At 32.1% G+C, this 24,542-nt stretch overlaps 1 protein-coding gene across 1 annotated transcript; it reads left to right on the top strand.

Annotated features, from left to right (window-relative positions):
- On the top strand, nt 1-20,725 carry LOC143052401 (uncharacterized). Its single transcript, XM_076225433.1, has 10 exons — nt 1-39; nt 1,997-2,076; nt 3,770-3,847; nt 5,198-5,333; nt 9,332-9,423; nt 11,162-11,233; nt 13,546-13,693; nt 18,615-18,703; nt 18,954-19,034; nt 20,493-20,725. The coding sequence occupies exons 5-10, from the start codon at nt 9,382-9,384 to the stop codon at nt 20,640-20,642; spliced, it is 582 nt and encodes a 193-aa protein (XP_076081548.1). The 5' UTR covers nt 1-39; nt 1,997-2,076; nt 3,770-3,847; nt 5,198-5,333; nt 9,332-9,381; the 3' UTR covers nt 20,643-20,725.
- The last annotated feature ends 3,817 nt before the right edge of the window (nt 20,726-24,542 follow it).

Below are 24,542 nucleotides of genomic sequence, written 5' to 3'. Positions count from 1 at the left end.
GTTTGTTGATAAGTATCGGCTTTGTTGTAAGATCAACACGTGAGTATTATTCTATCGTAGTCATAAAGCTGGTCTTCTCCCTTGAAACAGACAGGTATCTCAGAGATAAAAAAACAGAGAAGCAGTATATCGTAGTCATTTGAGTAACTTTATACTATCAACGACTGGCTCCTTAGGAATTCATATCTTTCATCGGGAATGAGTACGCTGCTTCTGAAGATTGTAATTCGCCTTTTCAGAATATAATAGACTATTTGTAATATCATTGTTTGATCACCAAAATGAAAATAACGTTACGTTATTGGTTGCATTTTCATTGTTTAAAATGTTTTTGACCAATTACAAAGTTTTGGTGTACGCTTTTGAAAACATTACCAAGAATGCATTATATTCCGAAACGGCGAATTTACCTGTTCAGTATCAAGTCGATATAATGTGCCCAAATGTTACAATAACCGTGGTTCTTCGTTATTTGGAATCTGAAAATCCTCTACAGAGATGTATTCCTACTGTAAATGAAGGCAACAGTAGTACACCGCTGTTCAAAAGTCATAAATTGATTGAGAGAAAACAAATCCGGGTTAAAAACTAAAACCGAGGAAAACATATAAACTTAAAGAGGAAAACAACGAAACAAGAGCAACGCTTAAGTGCAACAAAAAACAAACGACAAGAAACACTCAAGAAAAGATAGTGGTTGAACCTGGTTTTCTGGCTATCCAAACCAGGCGCTTTTATGGCAACGTTGAATATAACACTAAAATAACAACATTGAATTGCAGGAATACAGTACGAAAAAAATGCAAGTACATTCAGGACAGAGAAATACACTAATAAACTAAACAATAGTACAACCACAGAATGAAAACGAACACGTAAAACAATATAGGACAGCACATAAAAACAGCACAACAGTACCATCAACTGTCTGTCACATGACTGATTCAATGCCACAAAAATGACGTCACAGGAAATAAAATTTGATATAATTCAAGAGTACATGTAAGTCATGTACATATAGTTGCTTTAAACCTAAATCTTATATATCTAAGTAAGATACACAATTGCATCTCAGAATAAACACATTTACGTTTAAGTTACACTCGACTTACTCCTCTCAATATAAACGAGGCAAGATATATACGTGTACGAAGTTCAATATAGAATTGTTTAACGATTGTTTGTTCAGATTACCTTACTTAAGTGGAATTTTATGTTCACAATCTTTGTAGAAATGTAAAGTATTTAGTTTTGCTTCATAAATGGCTTTGTTTCAATTCAACATGAAAACAGAAACAGATCAAAGGAACAATGACAAAAGTGCATAACAAAAAATAAATAGCATAGTTATATCCAATAGTCAGTGCTGTCATTTATGTTTGGTTGTATTTCTTTGAAATAATTTTATCGCTTTAATTTTTCAATTCAAATGAAATTGCTTACGAACCGCTCAGTAGTCTAGTAACTGCAATACTTTTATGACAGATGTACTCAATGGATTGTGCTAAATATTTGTTTAGAAAATAATTATTTAACAGTAAAAAACATGTTATCGTAAAAACCATGAAATGCAGGTGATCCACAGAAAAAATAAACTTATGACAAATTGATACTAATTATAATATTAAGTATAATCGAAATGAATTAATGCTAAATCAAGTCCATGACGCGTACGTACGACGGAATAGATTTGTTCAAAGTCAGTAATGATAACAAATTGCAAATATTATTTCAGTTTATATTTTTCTCTGGTGATGAAGTCTTATTCAATGAAGCTTATAATGGCAGTAATAGTGAAAGTCTAATAAAGTGAAGGAAGGAACGTTCAATCATCAATCAAGAAAATAAAGCGACAGAATCATGCAAATACAGATCCACTGACAAACAACAGTACACAAAACACCAAAATAAAAACAAAGGCTGGCAAACATAAACTCTACAAAACTGTGGAACCCGTAGTGTTGCTCATGTCATTAAAAAAACTTCTTTATTTTAGTTGCAATAGTTTGTTTAGACTGTAGAGGTTTAGTACAGCCATACGAGTGTGCAACTGTCACTGAGTGTAGTACAAACGAGGTATTATATTATCATAAATATTAATAAAAAAATCAAGATCTATATAACAAGGAAGAACATTAAAAAGTAAGATATATCAAAGGTCAACTTTTCCTGTTGAATTCATTTTTGATCCGATAACAGTTTTATTTTTTCTAAACGACATATCCTTTTGATATTATTTCCAGTTTAAATCATATAGAACCTTAATCTTTGTCTTTTCCTTCTATGTGTTAATTAGGTAGATGTTATAACTTTAATGCATTATCAATGCTTGAAACTCATCTTCTACTATTCAAATCTAATATATCAATAAAAATTATCATCGTGTTTGTACATAAACAAAACTATATGTGCCACTCTGGACAAGGACTTGCATACCTTTACGTAGTATATGACACCCCCCCCCCCTCCCCCGTTCTTGGTGAAGTTCGTCCTGCTCAGTAGTTATTTATTATGTTATTTTTTGTCGGCTGTTGTTTGTCTTTTGTTTTGTTTTCCACGGTATACTTTTACGATTAACAAGTTGGTATATTCCGCCTAATTTCTGTGATGATTCTTCGAAAACAATAATTATGAACTGGATCCTATCATATACATAATGTATTGTAACAAAGATAATAAAGCATAAGGTTTAATGTTTATCTACCTTGAACATCTATTAAACATCTATTTCTGCAATTTTGGATTTGTGTTAGTTTTATTATTAAAATATGTGTTGCTAAACTGAACTTATTCAGTATATAATGCAATCCTGGGCACTTGATTCAAAGGTTAGTGAATAAAGTGTTATCATCCACAAATAATATCACATCGGAACAGCTGTAATTCTTATTGCTCGGGAATTCAATGTCATTACAGTACACTAATCGTCTACATAGTTATAAGAGGGTGGTAAAAGGGTGTGTCTAAAAATACGTTGCACGGAAAATAAAAATTTGGAAAAACTAAGCACGAGAAATAAAATTGTAAATATTCAGGAAAAGTATTTAAAGTTATTACCGTCATTCTTGGAAATCAGGCAGTCATTATAAATGGACATGACGACCCTGTCGACACCTTTGAACGTCCACAAGTTGCATATGATTTGTAGAAAAAAGTATTCATTGACATTTGATAGCAATTAGTACCTTGGGAAAGCATAATTTAACATAATAACGGGAATGACTTTGAATTTAGTCCCGGTTTACTGTTTAATGAAAAGCGAGTCATGCATTCACGAGATATTAAGAGTACCGACGCGAACACGGAAAATAAATAATGGGAAAAACGAAGCACGCAGGTCCAACCAAACACAAGCAAAAGAGAAATTAAATGTCTAAACACGAAAACAAGTGAAATAAAAAGGTCGAAAACGTTGCACGAAAATAACCCTTTACGACCCTCTTATAACAAGTATAATCTGTATAACCTTTTTTTTTATCTGCAATTACTCAATTTGTACAATAATTTCCTATACAAACTCTTTATAAACTACTAGTTCGCTGTTATAAAACACATTTTAAGGAAATGGCTGATGAAAATGAAGATCAAATTGAGCTTGTGAGTGGATCTAACATAATTTCTAGTACTTAAATTAACATGTTATACACCATAAACATGTCTTACAGTGATAAAAGTGTGACTAAAAAACTCGGGCTTCTATTACGATTAAAATATTGAAAATACATATAACAATCTATAGTTTCATACTTATTTTTTGTTACTTTTTCAGGTGTGTTACATAGAGAGATATGAAACCAGTAACGGACAAAAAACTTCCTTATACAATGTTGGTTGCAAACCACTCAATGTAAGTAATCGTTTATCAATGTTAGCTTTGAATGTATGTTTATAACATAGATTGCAGGGACTAATACCACGGCGATGTATTATGCTAACTTCACGTCTTTGCAGATTATGTATATAAGAGATGACAATCGTTATCAAAGACATCATAATGAAAAGATAGAAAGATTCGAGATTCTATATGAATTAACATTCAAATTTTTACCCTAAGTATATTATCAGAAATGCGGCAAATTTGACAAACTTTGAAAAAATATGTGAATTGTTTAACAGTTGATGAGCTGAACATTAGAATCACATTTTTATTGAACTTTGAACTGCTAACTCATTCAGAGTACCTACATTAACTGTGTTTTAATAGGTTTGTGCTTTTTGACCACTGTCGTTTTCTGTGTTGTGAATGTCGACTGTTGATTTGGCTTTCGACGTATTTACTTTTGGTTATTGTGTTGCCTTATTTTTCGTTCATTTATGTTTGTTTATTGTTCCCATAGATATCATCTTTCCCTTTTATTATATATCATACTGAAATGATGAATCCCTTTAAAATAGGTAACCATGTTTCATAAAAGGATGATTTATATCATGTCGCAAATATTTTATTAAAGAGGTTAACATTATGTGTAAATAGGTGAGACGAAAACACAACGACACACAAAACAAATTAAAAGGTCATAATATGGTTTTCATCAATGGGCAACTGTGTTCCAACTTTGAGTCGCCCGAATAATAAATGTTTAAAACAGGTTCAAGATAGACAACATGATCTGCAATGAACACTTGTTTCCTAAATACATACATGGGCGGCTTTGAACGGCCCATAATCTAGTTTTATTCTATTCAATGTAATAGAAATGGTTTAAAGTCAATGTGGACGAGCAATCAGTTCAGGAGAAGCAAGTAAATAATTTACGTCCGAACAACAAATAACAAACACACCTGGTACAAGTAAAATACAAACAATTTAAGTTAAGAATACTAGTAGCACTCAAACATTTGTAAAAGTATTCTTAAAATTCTTCACCCAATGAAGTCTTTTGACATATTTGACTTTTCTTGTCGTTAGATTTCTTTCTCTTTAACATATATCATTTATCTCCTTTTCCTCATACATAAAATCGTATTGCCTTAACTCTCAAATCGGTAGCTGAACCTCGAACAGATTTAATATAGAACCTTAAAATTGTTACAAATGACATAATTTTAATCTTGCAATGTCAAAGGTAATTTGTACAAAATATAAATGAAGACAAAATCGCAAAAAAAAAGCATATAATTGTTTTATAAGAGAACTTATGTAATTGAAACGGTTAAACATAATTGTAAGCAACTTTTATTCGTTTTATTATTTGAGTTCTGCAGCTCATCAGGTCCAGTTTTACCAGTAATCGGAAAACGGAGTGCTAGAAAACGCATTGATAGAACAACATGTCATGAATGCTGTAGTGACAAGGATATCTGTAATTTGGAAGGTCACTGTGGTTCTAAAAGTATGCTATATTACTAAAATATTTTATTATTATCGATCAAAAAATAAATAAGAGATGTAGATATATATTGATTATGTAAAAATGCATACATATCTAATACTAACAAGAGAAGGGTAAAGTAGAGTTTAATTTATTCTAAATTTTATTCGTTTCTTATTGTTTACTGTCTGTGTTAATGATGTTTTTGTCCTAGGTAACCCTGGCCTTACAACTTTTTGGAACTTTTGGTCCTCGGCGATCTTCAACTTGGTAGTTGTAATGGCTTTCAAACTTTTTTTACATCTGAGCATAGTTTTGTGTGGACATAGCGCGCGTCTGGTGTATAAAAATATTGTTTAACCTGTAACCTTTGGATGGCTATTATTCGTGTGTTTCGATGTCCTATATTTTCTCCTATTTATCTGTTTGTTTATTGTAACCCTGTCGTGTAACGTTGTCATTTTAATGTTATAATTAACACTGCCATTAAAGCGGGAGGTTTGGCATGCCAAAAAACCAGGTTCAACCCAGCATTTTTTCACAAAATGCCCTGTACCAAGTCAGGAAAATGGCCATTGTTACATTATAGTTCGTTTTTGTGTGTGTTACATTTCGGTGTTGTGTCTCTGTTGTGTCGTAGTTCTCTCATATCATGTATATTTGATACGTATCCCTCAGTTTTAGTTTGTAACCCGGATTTGTTTTTTTCTCTATCGATTTATGAATTTTGAACAGCGGTATACTATTGTTGCCTTTATTTATTCAAACTTGAATAGCTAACTTGGTAAAACAAAATATGGTCTCTATAGAACATATCCATTCGGCAGTAACAACCATGCTCAGCCGACGCATTTGTTTGGCTATGCGTGATGTAGAAAGTCGTCGCCATTGCCATGCGGAAGAGAGAGTCAAATTACTTATCTCGTGTCGGAGAGTGTCAAGTCAATAAATCATTGCAACAACTCTCTGTGGGTTGAATATTTTGTATGTTGCAAAGTGAAATTACAATCTCTATTCAACATAACTGATCTTTCCAGTGACTCAATTTTCAAAACCTACCATTTGTACGAAATAGCTTTTACTGAACATTAAGCAACGAACAAAACATTAGTTAATCATTTGATTGTGAATAGGATTATTGTATATGTTTTGATGATTATGTTTTAGTCAGTTGCGTTGTTTGACTGTGATCTATAAAAAATTGTCATTTTATCGGCATTGATACCCCCCGCTTCAAAAGTGTAGGTATACTGTTTCACCTTTGTCAGTCTGTCTGTCTGTTTACCCGTCAATCTGTCAGTCCATCCGTCCGTCTCTGAATATTTGTCTTCGCATCTTTTCCAGGAACTAAATATCAAGGCTTTCTGAAATTTTGTTTTAGGGTTTATATAAGTTAGCTTTACCGTTTGATGCATTTTCAGATCATCAATTAACAACTTTCTGGTTACCTTATAATTTTAGCGGGCAGGGAATCATTAGTGAACAGTAGCTCAAAGATTCACTTTTTTAACCATGCCACATAAGCGGGAGTTTCGGCTAGCCATAAAAGCTCGTTCAACCTACCTTTTCTTTTTAAATGTCCTGTACCAAGTCACGAATATGGCAGTTGTTATTACATAGTCCGTTTCTATGTATGTTGGAGTTTGTTTTTTTGTAGCAGTTTAGTGTTTTTGTTGTTACGTTAGGTTTCCTCTTATAGTTGATGTGTGTTTTCTCAGTTTTGGTTTGTGACCCCGATTTGTTTCAGTTAAAACGAGTTATGACTATTTATCAGCCGTATACTACTATTACCTTTATTTTGCACAGTAATTCCAATTATTGATACATTAACCTTTAATGTATGTTTGGGTTACTCGCCTCATTCTGTGAATATAACAGAAATATAAACAACTGTTATAAAAATGACAGGTTTAGATAGCTAAGAAACCCTGTTTAATTCACTATTTTCTTCGGGAATATGGCAGTATTTTTCACTTTTTTTCCCTTGTCCGATAACCATTGATTTTGTCAATTTTTATAGGTTGCACTTTGTAAATATATCTGTTTCACAAACCATACCTCTTTTGGGGAGATATAGAATATTCAGACATTTTGTTTTGTTTACCTACTAGTTCTCGGATATGATCTCTATGTTTCATCTCGTAGAGACATAACTTGGGAATGTTACCAGTATAATAACACATGGATAGCGGCTAAATTAAATTCTGAGGAAGACCCAAAGTTAATTTTCAGAATTTTATCATTAGTGTACACTCTTAGAAGTTCGAGGTATATAAGTTTTTAAAATATGCCACACAGCCCTATATTTTGAACTTTGACAAAAATAGTATTGCATATGAATTTGCTTTTGCAGGAGATATTTTTTTAAGAAACTTAATAGTAAAAGTGGCAAATAGTATCCGTAAAAGGAGCTTTTTTGGAAAATTGCATTATCTATATTTACAAAAGTGTAAACTATACATGCTATTGAGTTTCCCTTTTTGATATTTTTCTCTTGTAGAAACAGCTTTTGTTATACATTTGAACTTTATCTTAATTCATTGACACATTTTTCTATCATATATTTGATTGATCGACTGACTGGCATCTGCTAAACGTACAATTGCAAATATTTCATTAATTTTCGAACCCATTTAAACAATAATTCTAATAAGTAGGTACTGCTTACATGACTAACGTGGTTGATTGGTGTTTTGAATGCTTTTAGAAAATGAGGTCATGACAAATAGGATTAATAGTTTTTCAACTGGCAACGTAGGGATACAACACATAGTTACTGCAAAGGCTTGTAACGTGCAAAGACGGAAAAAACAATCCCTTCATCGCACGTGCTTGGTATTCATACATCCTGCATAGCCAAATAGACTCTCCTCTTTAATTGGTATATCATAAAATTGTGAAAGGATATGGGGAATGTGTCAAAGCGACAACAACCCGACCATAGAGCAGACAAAAGCCGAAGGCCACCAAATGGTCTTCGATGTAGAGAGAAACTCCCGCACCCTTTTTTACTGTTTTCATTCGAGCATCTCTGATGAGTATTTTGAAGACAAAACGCGATGAGTTTTTTCATATACTTCCTCAGTTTGGTACTTGAAGCTGTGAAAATGCTCGAAATATTGTCGGATCATGATTGATTATAATTATTTAGTATTGAAAACCCTCCACGTTTAAGAGGCATTAGCTGTCAAATTCACGTTCACCAATTTGACCCATATATGGCCATGTAATTAACCATCGCGGTGACCTCTGAAGAATGCCGACGATCATATTACCCAATATAAACAAAATTTTAGATATAAATAGATACCAAACACGTGTAATTAGATTTTTCAAGATATGTTGGATTTCATATTATAGGTTAAAAATATGTTAATCATCGTTTTTTATTTACCTGTATAATTATAAATTTAGTAGATCAAATCAGTCAACCAAATGGTTTTCCTTTTTTACTAGTAATGTTTTCCTTTAAATAGCTGAACATGCATAATTAATGTGTAATACATCTCTAGCTAAGGGGGTTAAATTGAAGGACACATGAATGCGTATTCAATGAGGTAAATTCACTTGCAAGTGAATAATTCATCAGCGATATTTCTTTGCTTATTTTCACAAAATTTAACCAAAATGACTGCTAAAAGCAAATTATTATTTCACTATCTCATTATCATAAATGATTGAACAAACACAAAACTCATTTTTTTTTTTTTTCATTTAACTCGTAGCTAATTCTCCTTTAAATTACAGTACAAAAAAAGAAGAATTGACATGTTGATTTAATTGCTAATAAACCAACTCTTCACCAGAGTCAATTATCATTAAAGTAAGTAAATGTATGTTACCGAAGATTTATGCTAACAAAAACGCGTCTGGTGTATTACAGTATAATCTGGTGTGATGGAAAATTCCGAAAGGATAAGTTTTTAGGTTATCATCAACATATGCACAGAAATACACAACTTGCTGTTACATATTTGGCTAAAACGGAAAGGTGTTAAATTATCCTTATTCTGTTACAGGTGTTACCCTTCCCGTAGGATCAACCATATGTTATTCATGTCCTTTTGCCATGGATCCTAATAAATGCAATCACATTGCCCTGTGTGACTCGGTAATGTATGACTGAATCACAAGACATATTTTGGTATTTGTTAGTTTACTGAATAGGTGTGATAAGTTTAAGCGAAAGTGACTCAATAGTTGTTAATTCAGCATTTCAGAATCCAATTCGTAATTGATAATTTTTCAAAATTTACACTCAGAGGTGAGATTAATAAACAAAGTTTTAAGCAATTGGTATTCCGCCAAATTTTATTTGTTGGCGGAATTCGGTCCTCAGGTGTGTACGCAATGTGAAAATGTCTTCAACTTCCATTTATAACGGACTTGTCTGCAATCCTCCGAAATTAAAGTCGATAAACATTAATATCCGGTAAAAACTGCTTAACCTTCAAAAATTTTACGACTTTAACAAATCAAAACAAATCAGAATCCAGTTTCTGTAAGTGGAAGGCTACATTATAGATCTGATTGTTAATATTATGTAGTGATTTGCATATCATGACGACAATTAACAATATACACTTAATCTAGAGAGAAATCAAAGGTAGATGTCTGTTTGATAGATGTTGCTCTATTAGGTCTTTTTTGTCATATAGCTAATCAAACACTTTGTTTCTTATACATTCTGGGATTTTAAATATGTGGCTTTTAACGTCAATGATGTAGGTGAATACTGAAAAACGCTTGGAACGCATGCAATTTATATAGTTGTTTTTCTTTTTATCACACAGAGTTGATACCGCTGCTGGTGGACTGTCAGTCCCCAAGGGTATCATTCGCTCTATCTGTTGTCAGTACTTTAATTCTGACATGATTTATAACTAACTTTCTACAATTGTCCGTTTATACATTTGGAAATTTGAAAGAATCTTAGGTTTCAGTTCCTTCAGGCAAAGTTGACGTTTTATAGAAATGGCTGTTTTAGGTCCTTTGAATTTTTGAAATACTAAGGCTTGTCTACCTCAGGAATAGATTACCTTAGCTGTACACTTTTAGGAATTTGGTTCTAAATGCTCTTCAACTTCGTACTTTATTTGGCCTTTTTAACTTTTTTGGATTCGAGCGTCAATGTAATCCTGGTATCTATGATGATTTTTTTTAGTCATGTACAAAGTAGGTCTTCGACTCCTTCGGTTCTTATACATCCTTAGCTTTTAAATATTCTCCTTTTTGCGTTCCTGATGAAGGTAAATTAAGAAATGCGCTTAGGACAAATGAAATTTTTTTAACGTTTATTTCCTTTTTTGTGTCATTAACGATTCATACTATACACCGAATCTCTAAAGGCTATTTTAGTACATCACATCTCTTACAGTCAAAAGTGTACATTGCATATGTATAAGTCATAACTAAATAATGCATTTCTCAAGGTCTTTGTTATTTATCTCTTATAGTCCAAAGTATACACCCTATCTTCTAAAGTTTAAAGGGAACACACCACATGTAAATGCATATGTATACACTTTATCTCATATAGCTATAAGTATATACGACATCTCCTAATATATTAGGTATACAGCACATCTGAATGTATGAAGGCCGAAAGAAGTCAAATAACAACAAAATGTTGGTCCTATTTTTCAAATGTACAACATGACAATGAAGATACATATGCATCTTTGATGTGATACACATTCAAGTATTAAAAAGAAAAAGTACATGACAGCATCAAATAAATTTACATGAATGAGGATTACAGATTGAAAATATTTTGATATTATCATAACCCGGACTGTAAAACTGACCTTCTTAATTTATGTTTTCATTTTTTGTTAACAATATTACAGGCATGCTCTTTAACACAAACACGAAATTTGATTGGTCAACCTCGTTGGACTCATGGGTGTTCAGAGAAATCGGTATGTTGCATGTAGAAATGTTTTGAGGAAGCTATTGGAAAAAGATATTATACCAGTGCATTAATTCTTCACGCAAAAGCAGAAGAAAAAAAGAAAAAATGCTTTATATTTTTTCTATATCTCAAAACTATAGTAAGGATTTCAACACAGAGCGAAAACACTCACATCTATGAATGTTCAATCCCCGTAACAACGGTTGAGCAATCGTTTTGCTAGATATTAATCGGAGTACAGCTGAAAATTGAGGAATAGATTATCGGGATAATTTTAACAAATTATATGTTTTATCTGGCAAAGGAATCTTATAAATACTTCAATAAATTCCCTGATAAATTACCGAAACTGTACAAATATTTTGACATTAAGGGCTACATGAAGATGTATGTGACTAACTTGGGAGGGGGAGAGGATGTTTGACTAAACATAAAGGCAAAGACATAAAAGCCAGTTTAATCAAGCCTTATTAACATGAGCTCTCCTTTATTTTATTTTTAAATTGCAATTCCTCTTTTTCTCATACTAGAAAAAATATATACATATACTTTTGTAAAATGTTTATTCTAAATGCATATGTTATATATATGGTGTCCTGTTGTAAACCTACTGATCCTTTAAATCAATGTATTATAAATGGTTACAAGTTCAACACTGTAATTAGATCTTTGAATATTGTTTTTATTGGATATTTATTTTGTTGTTAGTAAACTAAAATTAACCTTAACATTGTTTTATATACATATGGTCATACATGGCTATACAATCTGTCCAATACATTGGCATTGCACAAGGTCATGTTTTTTCTCTGACTGTTAATGTTGTTGGTTTTTTTTAATTATAATGAGTTGTTATTGGCTTTGAATTAGTGAGTACTCTCAGATCTGTACCTTGTGTTTTTTGTTTGTTTTGGGGACACGTCCACTCTGGTTTTTTTCATAATTCATACTGTTACACCACTGTCCCAGGTTAGGGGACGATTGGCGCCTTCGAACTAGTTACACCCCGCCACATTTGGTATATGGCTGAACCTAGTCAGGAGCCTGTAATGTAGTGTTTGTCGTTTGTTGCCTTGTCATATATGGAGAGTTGTCTCATTGGCAATCAAACCACATCTTGTTATTTTTATAGTTGAATTTGACAATTTTTTGTGGATTTTAACTTTGGTTAATGTCATAATATTGATACTGTAAAATTGGAACTTATTTGAATTGCATAGGTTGCACAAAATCACCAGTGACTGTCTAATATCCAAATAATTTTCCATATTTCATTTATTAAGGATGTTCGATGCTCCGTTTCAAAATAAGAAGCTTTGTATAAGACTTTCATAATTTGACAGATTAAATAACAGAACTAAAAAATTGAATGTTCTAGGGTATTTATTATTGAATTATAATTCATGGAAAAATTTAGAAACATGATTGTTTTTTAAATTAACCTTGATACCTTTAATCTATCAAAATCAATGTATGAAAATATAAAACATGGATTTGATAAAAGAAAAAAAATGCATTTAAAACGTAATAATGTAATAACATTTCGAAAAGGAAGGAAGGGGTAGCGGGCAACACTGTGATTTAAACCTACATCATATTCATGATTAAAACTAGAAGATTCCGAATCTATGAAAATTCTTTATTGCGTCAAAGATAAGAATGCGAATCAAAGCATTCTGATATATGTAATTTAATGATTATGTATGTGCAACGATCTGTGATATGGGGATGGCAAAATGTTTGATTGATTGTTGTTTTATTATCAATCAGTGTCAAATATTCCATGTTCAGGACTAGAAGAAATAAACAACAAAATAATAATTGGGTCAAGCGGGATAATTGGCGATTAACGTTAAAGCCAGTGGAAACTGAGGGTATATACGATAGATATAGAGAAAGAAAGAAGGCCGTGCAACAGGACGCCTACGGACCTCTTAATAAGTTGTATAAATTATGTAAAAGCTAATTTTCAATTCCTTAACTACCAATTGTCTAAAATTCAAAACATTACACAAAGTACAGTAAGTTACACAATCATATTAAGAGAGCAACGCTGTTTATTTGCATTTTTTTATGTGAATAAACGACTTTGTCGATGCTCTCCATTGCATACTACAACAAGACCAAGAAGTCCCTTAACATCTTATGTGGTACCCTTGTTCCCCCTTAAATATCTTTGATGGTAATAAGTTTTGGGTATAGTTATCAAGAGTATTGAAAACAAACAAATGAAATTACAAATGACAATGAACACAATGAAATGTACTTAGAAGAAAACCTTTATATAGCACCTTCTACTAAACAAATGATTTTTTTCAGCAATGTGCAACAATTGCGCAAAGTAACCCACAAGGAATCTGTTCATTTTGTTGTGACACGGAATTATGTAACCGTAACTGTACCATCAAATCAACAATAGCTCCTCCTACAACTACTACAACTATGGCGCCAACAATACATATTGCTCGTAAGTTGTCCTTGTAATAGTTCATCAACGGTACCAGGTTGTTTAATTTGGTATGCCGCGCGTTTTGTCCACATATTACATGTATTACTTATAAGTGGTGTATTGATCATAACAGAAGGATGTAAACTCATCATATATATATATATATATATATATATATATATATATATATATATATATATATATATATATATAAATACCAGGATTAATAATTTGTACGCCAGACGACGCGCGGTTTGTCTACAAAAAACTTGTCTATTGCCACATAAATCAAAATGGTCGAATGTGCGATAGCATAACAAAATATGAAAGTTCGAAAACTGTACATAGTGCGTCTCAGGCAATCCGGTGTCTAAGTGTTTTCAATAATTTATCATTTGGTACAGTCAATTTAAAAAAATAATATAGCAATGATATTTCATGTAAAAACCTTTTTTGATATTATACGGAACAAGAAGTAACTTTTATTGATTAATTGATCAAGAATTGTATATATCTAACCTTTACTGTAACATTATTGTTAATATCCTTTTAGCGTGGCGGCTCGAGATTTATACATCCCGCTATTGTATTATTATGCTATGGTTTCCTACTTGTTTACTAGTATGTGCTTTGTATACAGAGTGTCTTCATGCAATTTTGTTTTTCTTTGTTTTTCTTTGTTGACAAAGTTGTATGTTTTATAGTGATTAATATATATAAAAAAAAAGAAGATGTGGTATGTTTGCCAAGGAGACAACTGTCCACAAGAGACCAAAACACAGACATTAACAACTAAAGGTCACCGAACGGCCTTCAACAATGAGCAAAGCACATACCACATAGTCAGCTATAAAAGGCCCCGATATGACGATGTAAAACAATTCAAACGAGAAAACTAACGGCCTTATTTGTATAAAAAAGTGAAGGAAAAACAAATATGTAAAACATAAACAAACGACAACCACTGAAGTACAGGCTCCTGACTTGGGACAGGCACATACATGTTTAATGTGGCGGGGTTAAACATGTTAGCGGGATCTCAACCCTCCCCTAACCTGGGACAGTGGTATAATGTTGACTGCTTACCACAATTATACCTATTATGTCTGTTTATTTTGCTCACACCACATCCTGGTCAATATAATGGAATTTGAATCGACTGTCACATGTGTCATATAAAAGAGGGACGAACGATACCAGAGGGACAGTCAAACTCATAAAATAAACTGACAACGCCATGACTAAAAATGAATGCTCACACCACATTCTCGTCAATATAATGGAATTTGAATCGACTGTCATATAAAAGAGGGACGAAAGATACCAGAGAGACAGTCAAACTGACAACGCCATGACTAAAAATGAAAAGGACAAACAGACAAAAAACAGTACACATGACACAACATAGAAAACTAAAGAATTAACAAATAAATATAAGTGAGAGATGTACAAAAAAAATGTAGCTAGTTATCACACCAGGCTTAATCCACCATTTTCTACATAAGGAAATATCTGCACAAATTAAGGAAAGTGCAAATGTTTTCCATTCGTTTAATGTGTTTGAGTTAACTCTTTTGCCATTTGTTAAGGGACTATCAGTTTTGAGTTTTCATTTGAGTTCGCTACTTATTGCTAAACATAAATTTTGTATTATTTAAGAATGAACAAAAACATGTGTAGGGAAGAGAGATTCCTTTTTTTTTTTTGAATTTTTTTTTTCAAGATGAATTATGGGAAATAACATAGTACAGTACTAGACACAAAGTATAAAAAGTTTAGTAACACATGTAAGATCGATTAAATCATAATGGTATAATAAGATTTAAATATTACAATTGATTTGGTTATTAAATGCTTCTTCTAACAATTGCCACTTCTGACCAAAATTTTGATTATAACTAAGTCGCAAAACTTTCCAAAAAGAGAAATTTTGGGGATCTAATAATTTATACAGCTAAGACATTTGTACACTATAACAAAACAGTAAATATTAGGCATCTTAAGACCACCATCACAGTGTTCGGAAATAACCACTGTTCTTTTAACTTTGTCGGGTTTCCCTGTTCATAAAACAAATAAATAATATAGTTCGAATCTCCTTCAAAACACCTTCAAGGGGGTTAGGAAGAACAATCAGAACTTGAACCAAAATTAAAGTGCTTAAGTTTTAATCACTACAACCCTTTCAATATATGTTAGTTTTCTATAAGCCCAAGTATTGAGAAATGACTTGATACTGTTTATCTTGGCTGTCAAATTACATAGAGTATTATTTATTTTAGAAAGCTCAAACCATATAACTTATAGTTTTTCATGAATCAATGCTTATCCATTGTATCTATAACTTAAACTATTGTGATAATATCTATTCAAAATTACAGCCAATTCTTAATTAGAAAGTATTGTAAGTGAGTTTCAATAACCATGTTATCGTGACAAACGATGCATTACAATAAATAAATTATAATACAAGTCAATGGTTAAAACAATACAAATACATGTTTAACACACGGGCACAGGACGTTTGCGCTTTTATACCTGTAAAACGATAGGACATTTGCGCTTCAAATACTATGGACATTTGCGCTTTTAATTTTGATTCACCTGTATTAAATTGACCGGACATTTGTGCTTTTTACCTATAATCGTCTACCAGTGATGATTGTGTGTGTTTTTATGTCTTTCGAATGTTTACTTTAGCTCAGTGAATATAGACTTTTAAGCACATATCAATGTGCTATGAATTTGAAATGTGCTATGAAATGATTTTTTTAACTTTTAACCATAAAGAAAAATATGATTTTAACTCTGACAGGCCAAACATGCGGGTCCCAAGTCCGGATAAAAGAGGAGGATAGTCATAAAAACCAAATATTGCAAAAGCGCAAGAGTCCAATTTAAAAAGCAAAAGTCCTATGATTTGAAACGCAAGTGTCCAACAAAAATAAGCGCAAATGTCCTATGAAAAAGCGCAAACGTCCCGAGCCGGAACACACCACGTCTGCTCTTACAGATTTTCATTTATCAGGCATTTGAACATTTTTGACAAAACGTGACATATTCTATCTTATTTCTAAAAAGATTGAGAATGAAAATTGGGAATATGTCAAAGCCGGGGACAACAACTTGACAAAACCATATATATAGCATATATTTAAAGCATGTGTCCGCAATTTCTAACAAGTAGTCTTATTCTAGGCATATCACGATTTTCTAGCAGAGGAATTTGCGAAGAAACAGATGAAATCATACTATATTGATTTATAAAACAAAAATGAACACCTAGAATGTAAACATTTTCATTTCAAACATGTGGAATAGCTAACAATGATCCGACTTTAAACGAAGAAACTCGCTTTTATTCAACAAAATATCCACAATATTTAAACTTTAAAAACAGCAAGAAACCGAAAACAAGAAAACTAGAGAATAGAGGCAACAAAAAACATATACAAGGATTCGAACCTAAACCGCCAAGTTCTAACTCATTAAGCATAACCATGAAACCTCGCGGCTACCAACTCATACACTACGATTGCCTATTATTGTATATATAAAGGTACAATCCATATGTGTTCGTTGTACCGATGTATATCAAATGTTCATTTATATATATAAGTTAGACATTTAAATCGTAACCAATTGGTAGCCGAGAGGTTTCGTCGATATGTTGATGTTAGTGACACTTAAGAGAATTCATGGACGGGATCGATTCCCAGTGCAGGCATGCAGAAATTACAAAAATTAAAGGTAAGTTTTTAAAATAATTCCATTAGTGAACAGAAATCAGTAAATTGTCCAATTCAAACTTAATGAAATTAGACACACAAAGAACACAATTGAATATAATTTGGTGAGTCCATTTCATCAACGGATTTAGGAAGCGTTGATTCTAGAAAAAGAATCCACGGTAAATGAATAGGTTGACGTCACCACAATGGTTTTTAAATTCCTTATACGTTTAGTACAGACTGTAAAAAAAATGAGTTACCAAGAAAAAGAATTTTTGCACATATTTATATTATTGTTTCGTAAATTTGATTGAATTTGTATTTGTTTTTCTATATTTTAAAGTGAATCAGACCATGTATAGATTCAACAATGTGATGTTTTTTTTAAGTTATGGAAAGGCACCCATAGTGTTAGCTTTGGCAAATTTATAATCACAACACTGCAACGAACACTATATTAGGTTGACAAACTCAGAGGTGCAACAAAAATTATACAAGGTTGATAAACTTAGAGGTGCAATAATAGGTTGATAAACTCAGAGGTGCAATAATAGGTTGATAAACTCAGAGGTGCAATAATAGGTATATCAACTCAGACGTACAACAAACTATATTTAGTTGATAATGCAACACAAACTATACAGGGTTGATAGATTCAGAGGTGCAACGAAAATTATATTAGGTTGATAAACTCAGAGGTGCAACGAAAATTATATTAGGTTGATAAACTCAGAGGTGCAACTTAACCTATATAAATGTCTGATTATAAAACTTTATCTTATAGTTATAGATATAGGAAGATGTGGTATGAGTGCCAATGAGACAACCCTCCATCCAAATAACAATATATAAAAGTAAACTATTATAGTCAATGTACGGCCTTCAACACGGAGCCTTGGCTCACACCGAACAACAAGACGCTACGTGTTTGAAATACGTTACATCATTATAGCATGGCCCTTTGCACTTAGGAACATTTTATTTGGAAAGTGATAAATTGATAATTCTTTTGATAATATTTTTATACTTTTGGGGATTGATGTAAAGGCATTTTTATAATAATCTGTATCAAACTTACAAATTTCAGATTTAGATGATATTAAAGCATTTTGATTTCGAACTCAGTATGAAAAAATTCACAGAACTAAAGCGCCAACTCATAAGGGGATATTTATAATGGCTTTAGTTCTATATAATTGTGTTTGTAGAACCCCCAGCGCTTAATTGCTATTATTGTGAATACAGCAGCCATGAGAAGGAATGTAATCATACTACAAAGTGTAATCCGGGTGAAGATGTAAGTACATATATAAAAAGATTGGGAAACTTTACAATTTGAAAATCCCATTAGATCAAAGTTATATATATGTCATATCACTATCGACGGAAACCAAAACAACACCGGTCTGCGTTTAATCTTGTCATTTAGTGAACTTCCCATTTTTCAATTTGCCTTAGAGGAACAAACATTGAAATTTTGTGGATAACGAATATAGTAGATATCACGGAAATATAAGAAATGTAATGAGTAAAAATTTTCACTTCAGCAATGTTATTTGAGTAGAATAGATGGCGGATCTGATAAATACAATCTCTGTTTCTACAAGATGGGTTGTATGGCAAGAACCGTAAGTTCTTCTTATGAATCAATTTGTTTTAAAACTCTCAAACAGATTACTATAAATCCCTCTACAAGATCGATTTACTATATGTATGGATTTAAAATGTGGAAATCTTTGATGTTGTTCCCTTTAATTTCACAAAAACGGTTAATTCAAAAATAAAAACAAAATAAAAAAACAAAAACTTATTAAACAAACAAACAACAAAATGAACAAAACAGACACATCCTGTCCCCATAAAAAAAGCCATAAAAAGTTAAACAAAGACTTAAAAAAATAAAAACAAAAACATCAACATATGGTTAGAAAATAATAAACAAAATCTCTTACAAATCGGACTGTGGAATAAAGAAAAAAAATACACATTCTAATAAATTCGTTAACATGTTGACGCCTGGGATGTAGTATACATAAAAGGAGATTTCTGCATTTACTTGAGATGTGGCAATTGTAGCTTTATAGTAATAAGGATGCTAGAGTTGTTTTTATCATTGATATCAAAACCTGAAGCACTGCACTTGTATATATTTTATGCACATCCTAACTATGAACCGAAGCGCACATTGATTTAAGGTACCCCGCACAAGTTTTTGGTTTGTTCTCAGTTGTAACCCTTGGAGTTCTTAGTTGGTGAGCATGTTTATTAAGCAGCCGTCTTCTCTTGTTTTGTAGTCGCCTGTTATCAAGCGTGCTGAGTGTCGTTGCATTCGTTCCAGTTTGTTTGATATACTGTAGGGGTCCCATGCTGTTGCTTCATATTCCATTGTTGATCCTACCAGAGAAATGTAAGCGATTTTCTTACATTCCTGTGGATACTATCGTAAATTACTTCTGAGGAAGCCTAAGGTTGAATTCGCCTTTTTTGCAACTTTTGTAATGTGTATGTTCTACTTCAGGTCTTCTGATATCTGAGTATAATAGTTGTACTGTTGAAACATTGTCCCATGTAAGAGGGAGGATTGGGCGTCAACAAACTTGTTCCAAGTCAGGAGCCTGTACACAGTAGTTGTCATTTTTTGTTGTTTATCATATTTGTTTTTCGTTCATTGTTTGTAGACAAACCAGGCCGTTATTGTTCTCGTTTGAATTGTGTCTCATTTGTCATTTCGGGGTCATTTCTAGCTATCTATGCGGTATGGGTTTTGCTTATTGTTTGTTTAAGGCCGTACGGTGACCTATTGTTGTAAATTTATATGTCATTTGGTCTCTGGTGAAGAAATCATACCACTTCTTCTGATTTTTATATATGTAGCCATCTTAGAATAAACAAAGTATGTGTTTATATAGAATTCTGTTCTACTGGTAAAGGTGAAAAGATATATAGATGGACTTTCGAACTAACTACCTCTGGTAAGTGTGTTGAATGTAAGAATATAAACCACAAGTATTTTATTTATTATCTACATACGCTTTTATATGATGTATTAATAGTATTTATATAATGTCAGTTTTTGCTTTTTTCAGGACTGTCACCATTACCTTTCAACCATCCGTAAGAGTGGAACAGCAGTGATGGCAATGGATACGATAGAATATTTGGAGTGCTGTGTACCTTCTAATTGTAATAACCATATTATACGTACACATCCACGACGATGCAAGGCAATCCATTAACTACTATAAAACCATAAACAATGTCGAGACTCGTTTGACATTAGAATGTAATAAAAGCAATCTGATAATTAATTGAAAATAAGTTTGTATAAACAGCGAACAAAATAGTTACTTTAATGTTGCCCGTCATTTCGAAAGTAATTCTTTTCTGTTAAAAAAAACCGGAAGGTACTATATGGATATTTAAACTCCGAAGTTGAAGATAAACTCCATACAGTCTACAAAACATAGAAAACCTAAGACTAAACCCCCTCCCCTCCAAAAAAAGACAACATAAAAAAACAAACAAAACAAAAGCAGATGTGAACAGGTGCTACGTCGTGTTGCTTATGTAAGTACAGCATTTAGTGGTAATCTGAATTCGACAATAACACATTCGAAGAAAAGAGGAAGGGACTGTGGTTACGAATATTGGAACATAGCCGTCGTCATATGTAGGGATATGTGATATAGATACAATGGATAAACGTTGATTTTTGAAAAAGACGCAAGGCTCATGGTTTGTTTTTCATGAATCAACGCTTATCAATTGTATATATAACTTAAACTATTGTGATAATATATATTCAAAATTACAGCCAATTCTTAATTAGAAGGTATTGTAAGTGAGTTTAAATAACCATGTTATCGTGACAAACGATGCATTACAATAAGTAAATGATATTACAATTAAATGGTTAAAACAATTCAAATACATGTTGAACACACGGGTATATGTTAACTCAAAATAATGTTCATTTTGTTATGAGTTTGTTCTTCACTAACACGCTAACAATTTATTCCACATAAATTAGCAACGTGTTGAACTTCTTAAAACAGTCATCTTTCAACACACATTCCGACGACACACTCTGGACACCATGTTCTGATTCTCGTGTCCAAAAGTCTGTTCTCTTTGCCAAAACAAATGGCACTTTTTATTTCTGTGTTAGGAATTCATTATATGAAGTGTCGGCGGTAAGGTTGATACTTAACATCATTGAACTTGTTTTGTTTATCCTTCTCAATGATACCTATTACACTTTTTTACTTTTTCCTGATGGAAAGTAAAATGGTATACTTTATTGTGTATTTCGGTTGTGTTCTTAAAAAATACGTCAGCATAAACTTAAACGAAATAGATGAACTAGATTTGCGATATTACTTAATAGTATATAAAAGAACATTTATTTTTTATGGTGCTGAAATTTAGTTTAAGGAAGAAATATTAATTTTCGATATGGAACTGTCATTTATTTCGAAGGACTACAATTTGGAAACATTTGATAACAAGTTAATATGAACAACACTTCACCTACTGTCACCTACACACTAACTGTATTGACGAATAACTGTATATTATACATAGAAAAAAGTACTTTCACTATTAAATTGTATAAACATTCAACGTTTTTTTTTTCAATGTTTATACATCCCTTTTATTTGATACATACGTTGTTTGGACCATTTTTATTAGTAATATTTATTCGATAGTTCAAGCTACAAAACAAGATGTAACGTCACGTTTTGATTTGAGAAGCTGTAATCTATTTATCTTTAAAAAATGCGCTGGACATGAGGCTAAGCGATTGGTGCTGTAGTGTATCAAAGGTGTGAGTTCGAATCCCGCTGAGGGACGAACAAAAAATTGTCAGTAGAAAATCTAACTCTAACACTGTTTGGAGTAATTTTCAGACTTATATATATATATATATATATATATATATATATATATATATATATATATATGTGATGTTACGTAAACAATCTGAAAAAAAATATTGCTATCGTTATATACAATGAATGAGTTTGCTTCTCGTGTGTTTACTAACATTTTAACTTTGGAGATGACTGTAACGTATATTTAAATGTCGCAAATCGAGTTTACCTAGCGACTTGTAGCGGGGCTAGGTAAACATATATTTGCGACAATAAAATAGTTTCACGAAGGTCAACCTTAAAATACAATACAGTTATCTTCATTCTAATGGCACGTTATAAAACAAATTCCATTTGATAAATATTTTGGTTTACAAAATGCCATCAATGAAAAAAGTCCGCGGAACTGTTGCATCTTCTTTGGTATCTAAATAATGTGACGTCATGCATATGTATACTCCCGCTGTAAACATAAACACTAGACGTAATCATACTTTTTGTACGAATCTAAATGGGTTCAATGTTGACAAATTTTGAGGTACAAAATGTGTTGGTTTTTTTTGAGAATTTCCATACCAAACAAATACAGAATTCGAAATTCCGGACTTGTAGAACGCGGAATCTAACCCTTCAAAATATTTGTCAACGTCCAATAAATAAAATTGTTACACACAAATTGCATTTTCATAATTTTTTGTCATATATTTTTGCGGATGCTAGAATACGATGCATTGAAGGTGTTCGTTTAACGTCGCCACTTGATACTACTATTGTTACAGAATGTGGCGACCATGAGGTAAATTTATTGGAGTTTTAAATATTTTGACCTTGAACAACACTGAGGACATTTATTATCAAAATGCACATCTGGTGTAAAACAAAAATTCTTCTATTAATCCTCTGCTGGTGGACTTAACCCTTAGTTTTCTGTGTGGTTAGTTTTGCTCAATTTTAAGTTTCCTTTTGAGAAGTTTATAGACTGTTTATTTTGTATTTTGAAGAACAATGAGGACCCAAAATTCCGAATACATATTTTTAACGTTAATCATAATGATATGAAAAGAAACACACAATGTGTTGTTACATGTATGACTCGAATAAATAATAAGGATATTAGGAGAGGCGAAAGACACACGAGGAACAGTCAAACTCATTAATCGAAAATAAACTGAAAACAGCATGGCTAAAAATGAAAAAAGACAAATAGACAAATAAAAGTACATCAGAAACAACATAGAAAACTAAAGCCACAGCAACACGCACCCCATCAAAAACTTAGGGATGATCACAGGTGCTCTGGAAAGGTAAGCAGATTCTGCACCACATGTTTGACCCGTCGTGTGCATCCTATAATGCCAAATAGTATGATAAATATTAAATTATATTTATTCTGTTACAGGTGTTAATCTTCCCGTAGGATCAACCATATGTTATTCCTGCCCTTTGGCAATTGATGCTAATAAATGCAATCACATTACACTTTGGGACCAAGAATCGGTGATGTATGACTCAATAACAAGACATATATGTGTTAGTCTAATAACTGAGTTTGGTAAATTTTATCGAAAGAGACCCAGAAATGATTAATTCAGCATTTCATAACAAATTCATAAATGGTAATTTCCCAAAGCTTACATTCAAAGAAGGGATTGATTAATGAAATTCAAAGCAATTGGTCTTATTATTTTGAAGGACCACAGGTTGATTCTCAATTTGAATATGTCTTCATTTTTTTTATAAATTTATAAGGGACATTTTGCAATCCTCGGAAATAAACGTTCCAAAATGTTGATATGTTAAAAAGTCATACTACACATTTGTACACGGAATATGTAATGGTCATTTGAGTACATTGTATCTGTTTAAGTTCTAAGAAAACACTGCAACATTTTTTAATTATCTCGTAAAGGCCAAGACATACACCTCATTTCTTAAGTTTTTAGGGAATACATTAAATCAAGGTATTACATGTACCCATATCTCCCAAATTTATAGGTATACTCACATCTTAAGTAAAATATACCAAATCTAAATACATTTGTATAAACTATATCTAAAAGAGTTACATTCAAACTTATATATCAAAAATAAAATGACAACGCAAAGGCTAAATAACAAAAACACAAACAGACAAACAATAGTTAACAAAACATAACATAGAAAATTAAAGAGTAAGCACGAATCTAACTAAAACCTGGGATGATCATATGGGCTCCAGATGTGTAAGCAGATCCTGCCTCACATGTGGCACCCGTTGTGTTG

The sequence above is a fragment of the Mytilus galloprovincialis genome, chromosome 11, assembly GCF_965363235.1.
Source record: "Mytilus galloprovincialis chromosome 11, xbMytGall1.hap1.1, whole genome shotgun sequence".
NCBI classification, from domain to species: domain Eukaryota; kingdom Metazoa; phylum Mollusca; class Bivalvia; order Mytilida; family Mytilidae; genus Mytilus; species Mytilus galloprovincialis.
This window is presented reverse-complemented; position numbering and strand designations above follow the sequence as displayed.

Coding starts and splice junctions, on each gene's coding strand:
- LOC143052401 (XM_076225433.1), top strand. CDS start 9,382: ATGGATCCTAATAAATGCAATCACATTGCCCTGTGTGACTCG. Junction 11,234..13,545: donor ATGGGTGTTCAGAGAAATCG/GTATGTTGCATG, acceptor GATTTTTTTCAG/CAATGTGCAACAATTGCGCA. Junction 18,704..18,953: donor AGTGTAATCCGGGTGAAGAT/GTAAGTACATAT, acceptor TTTTCACTTCAG/CAATGTTATTTGAGTAGAAT.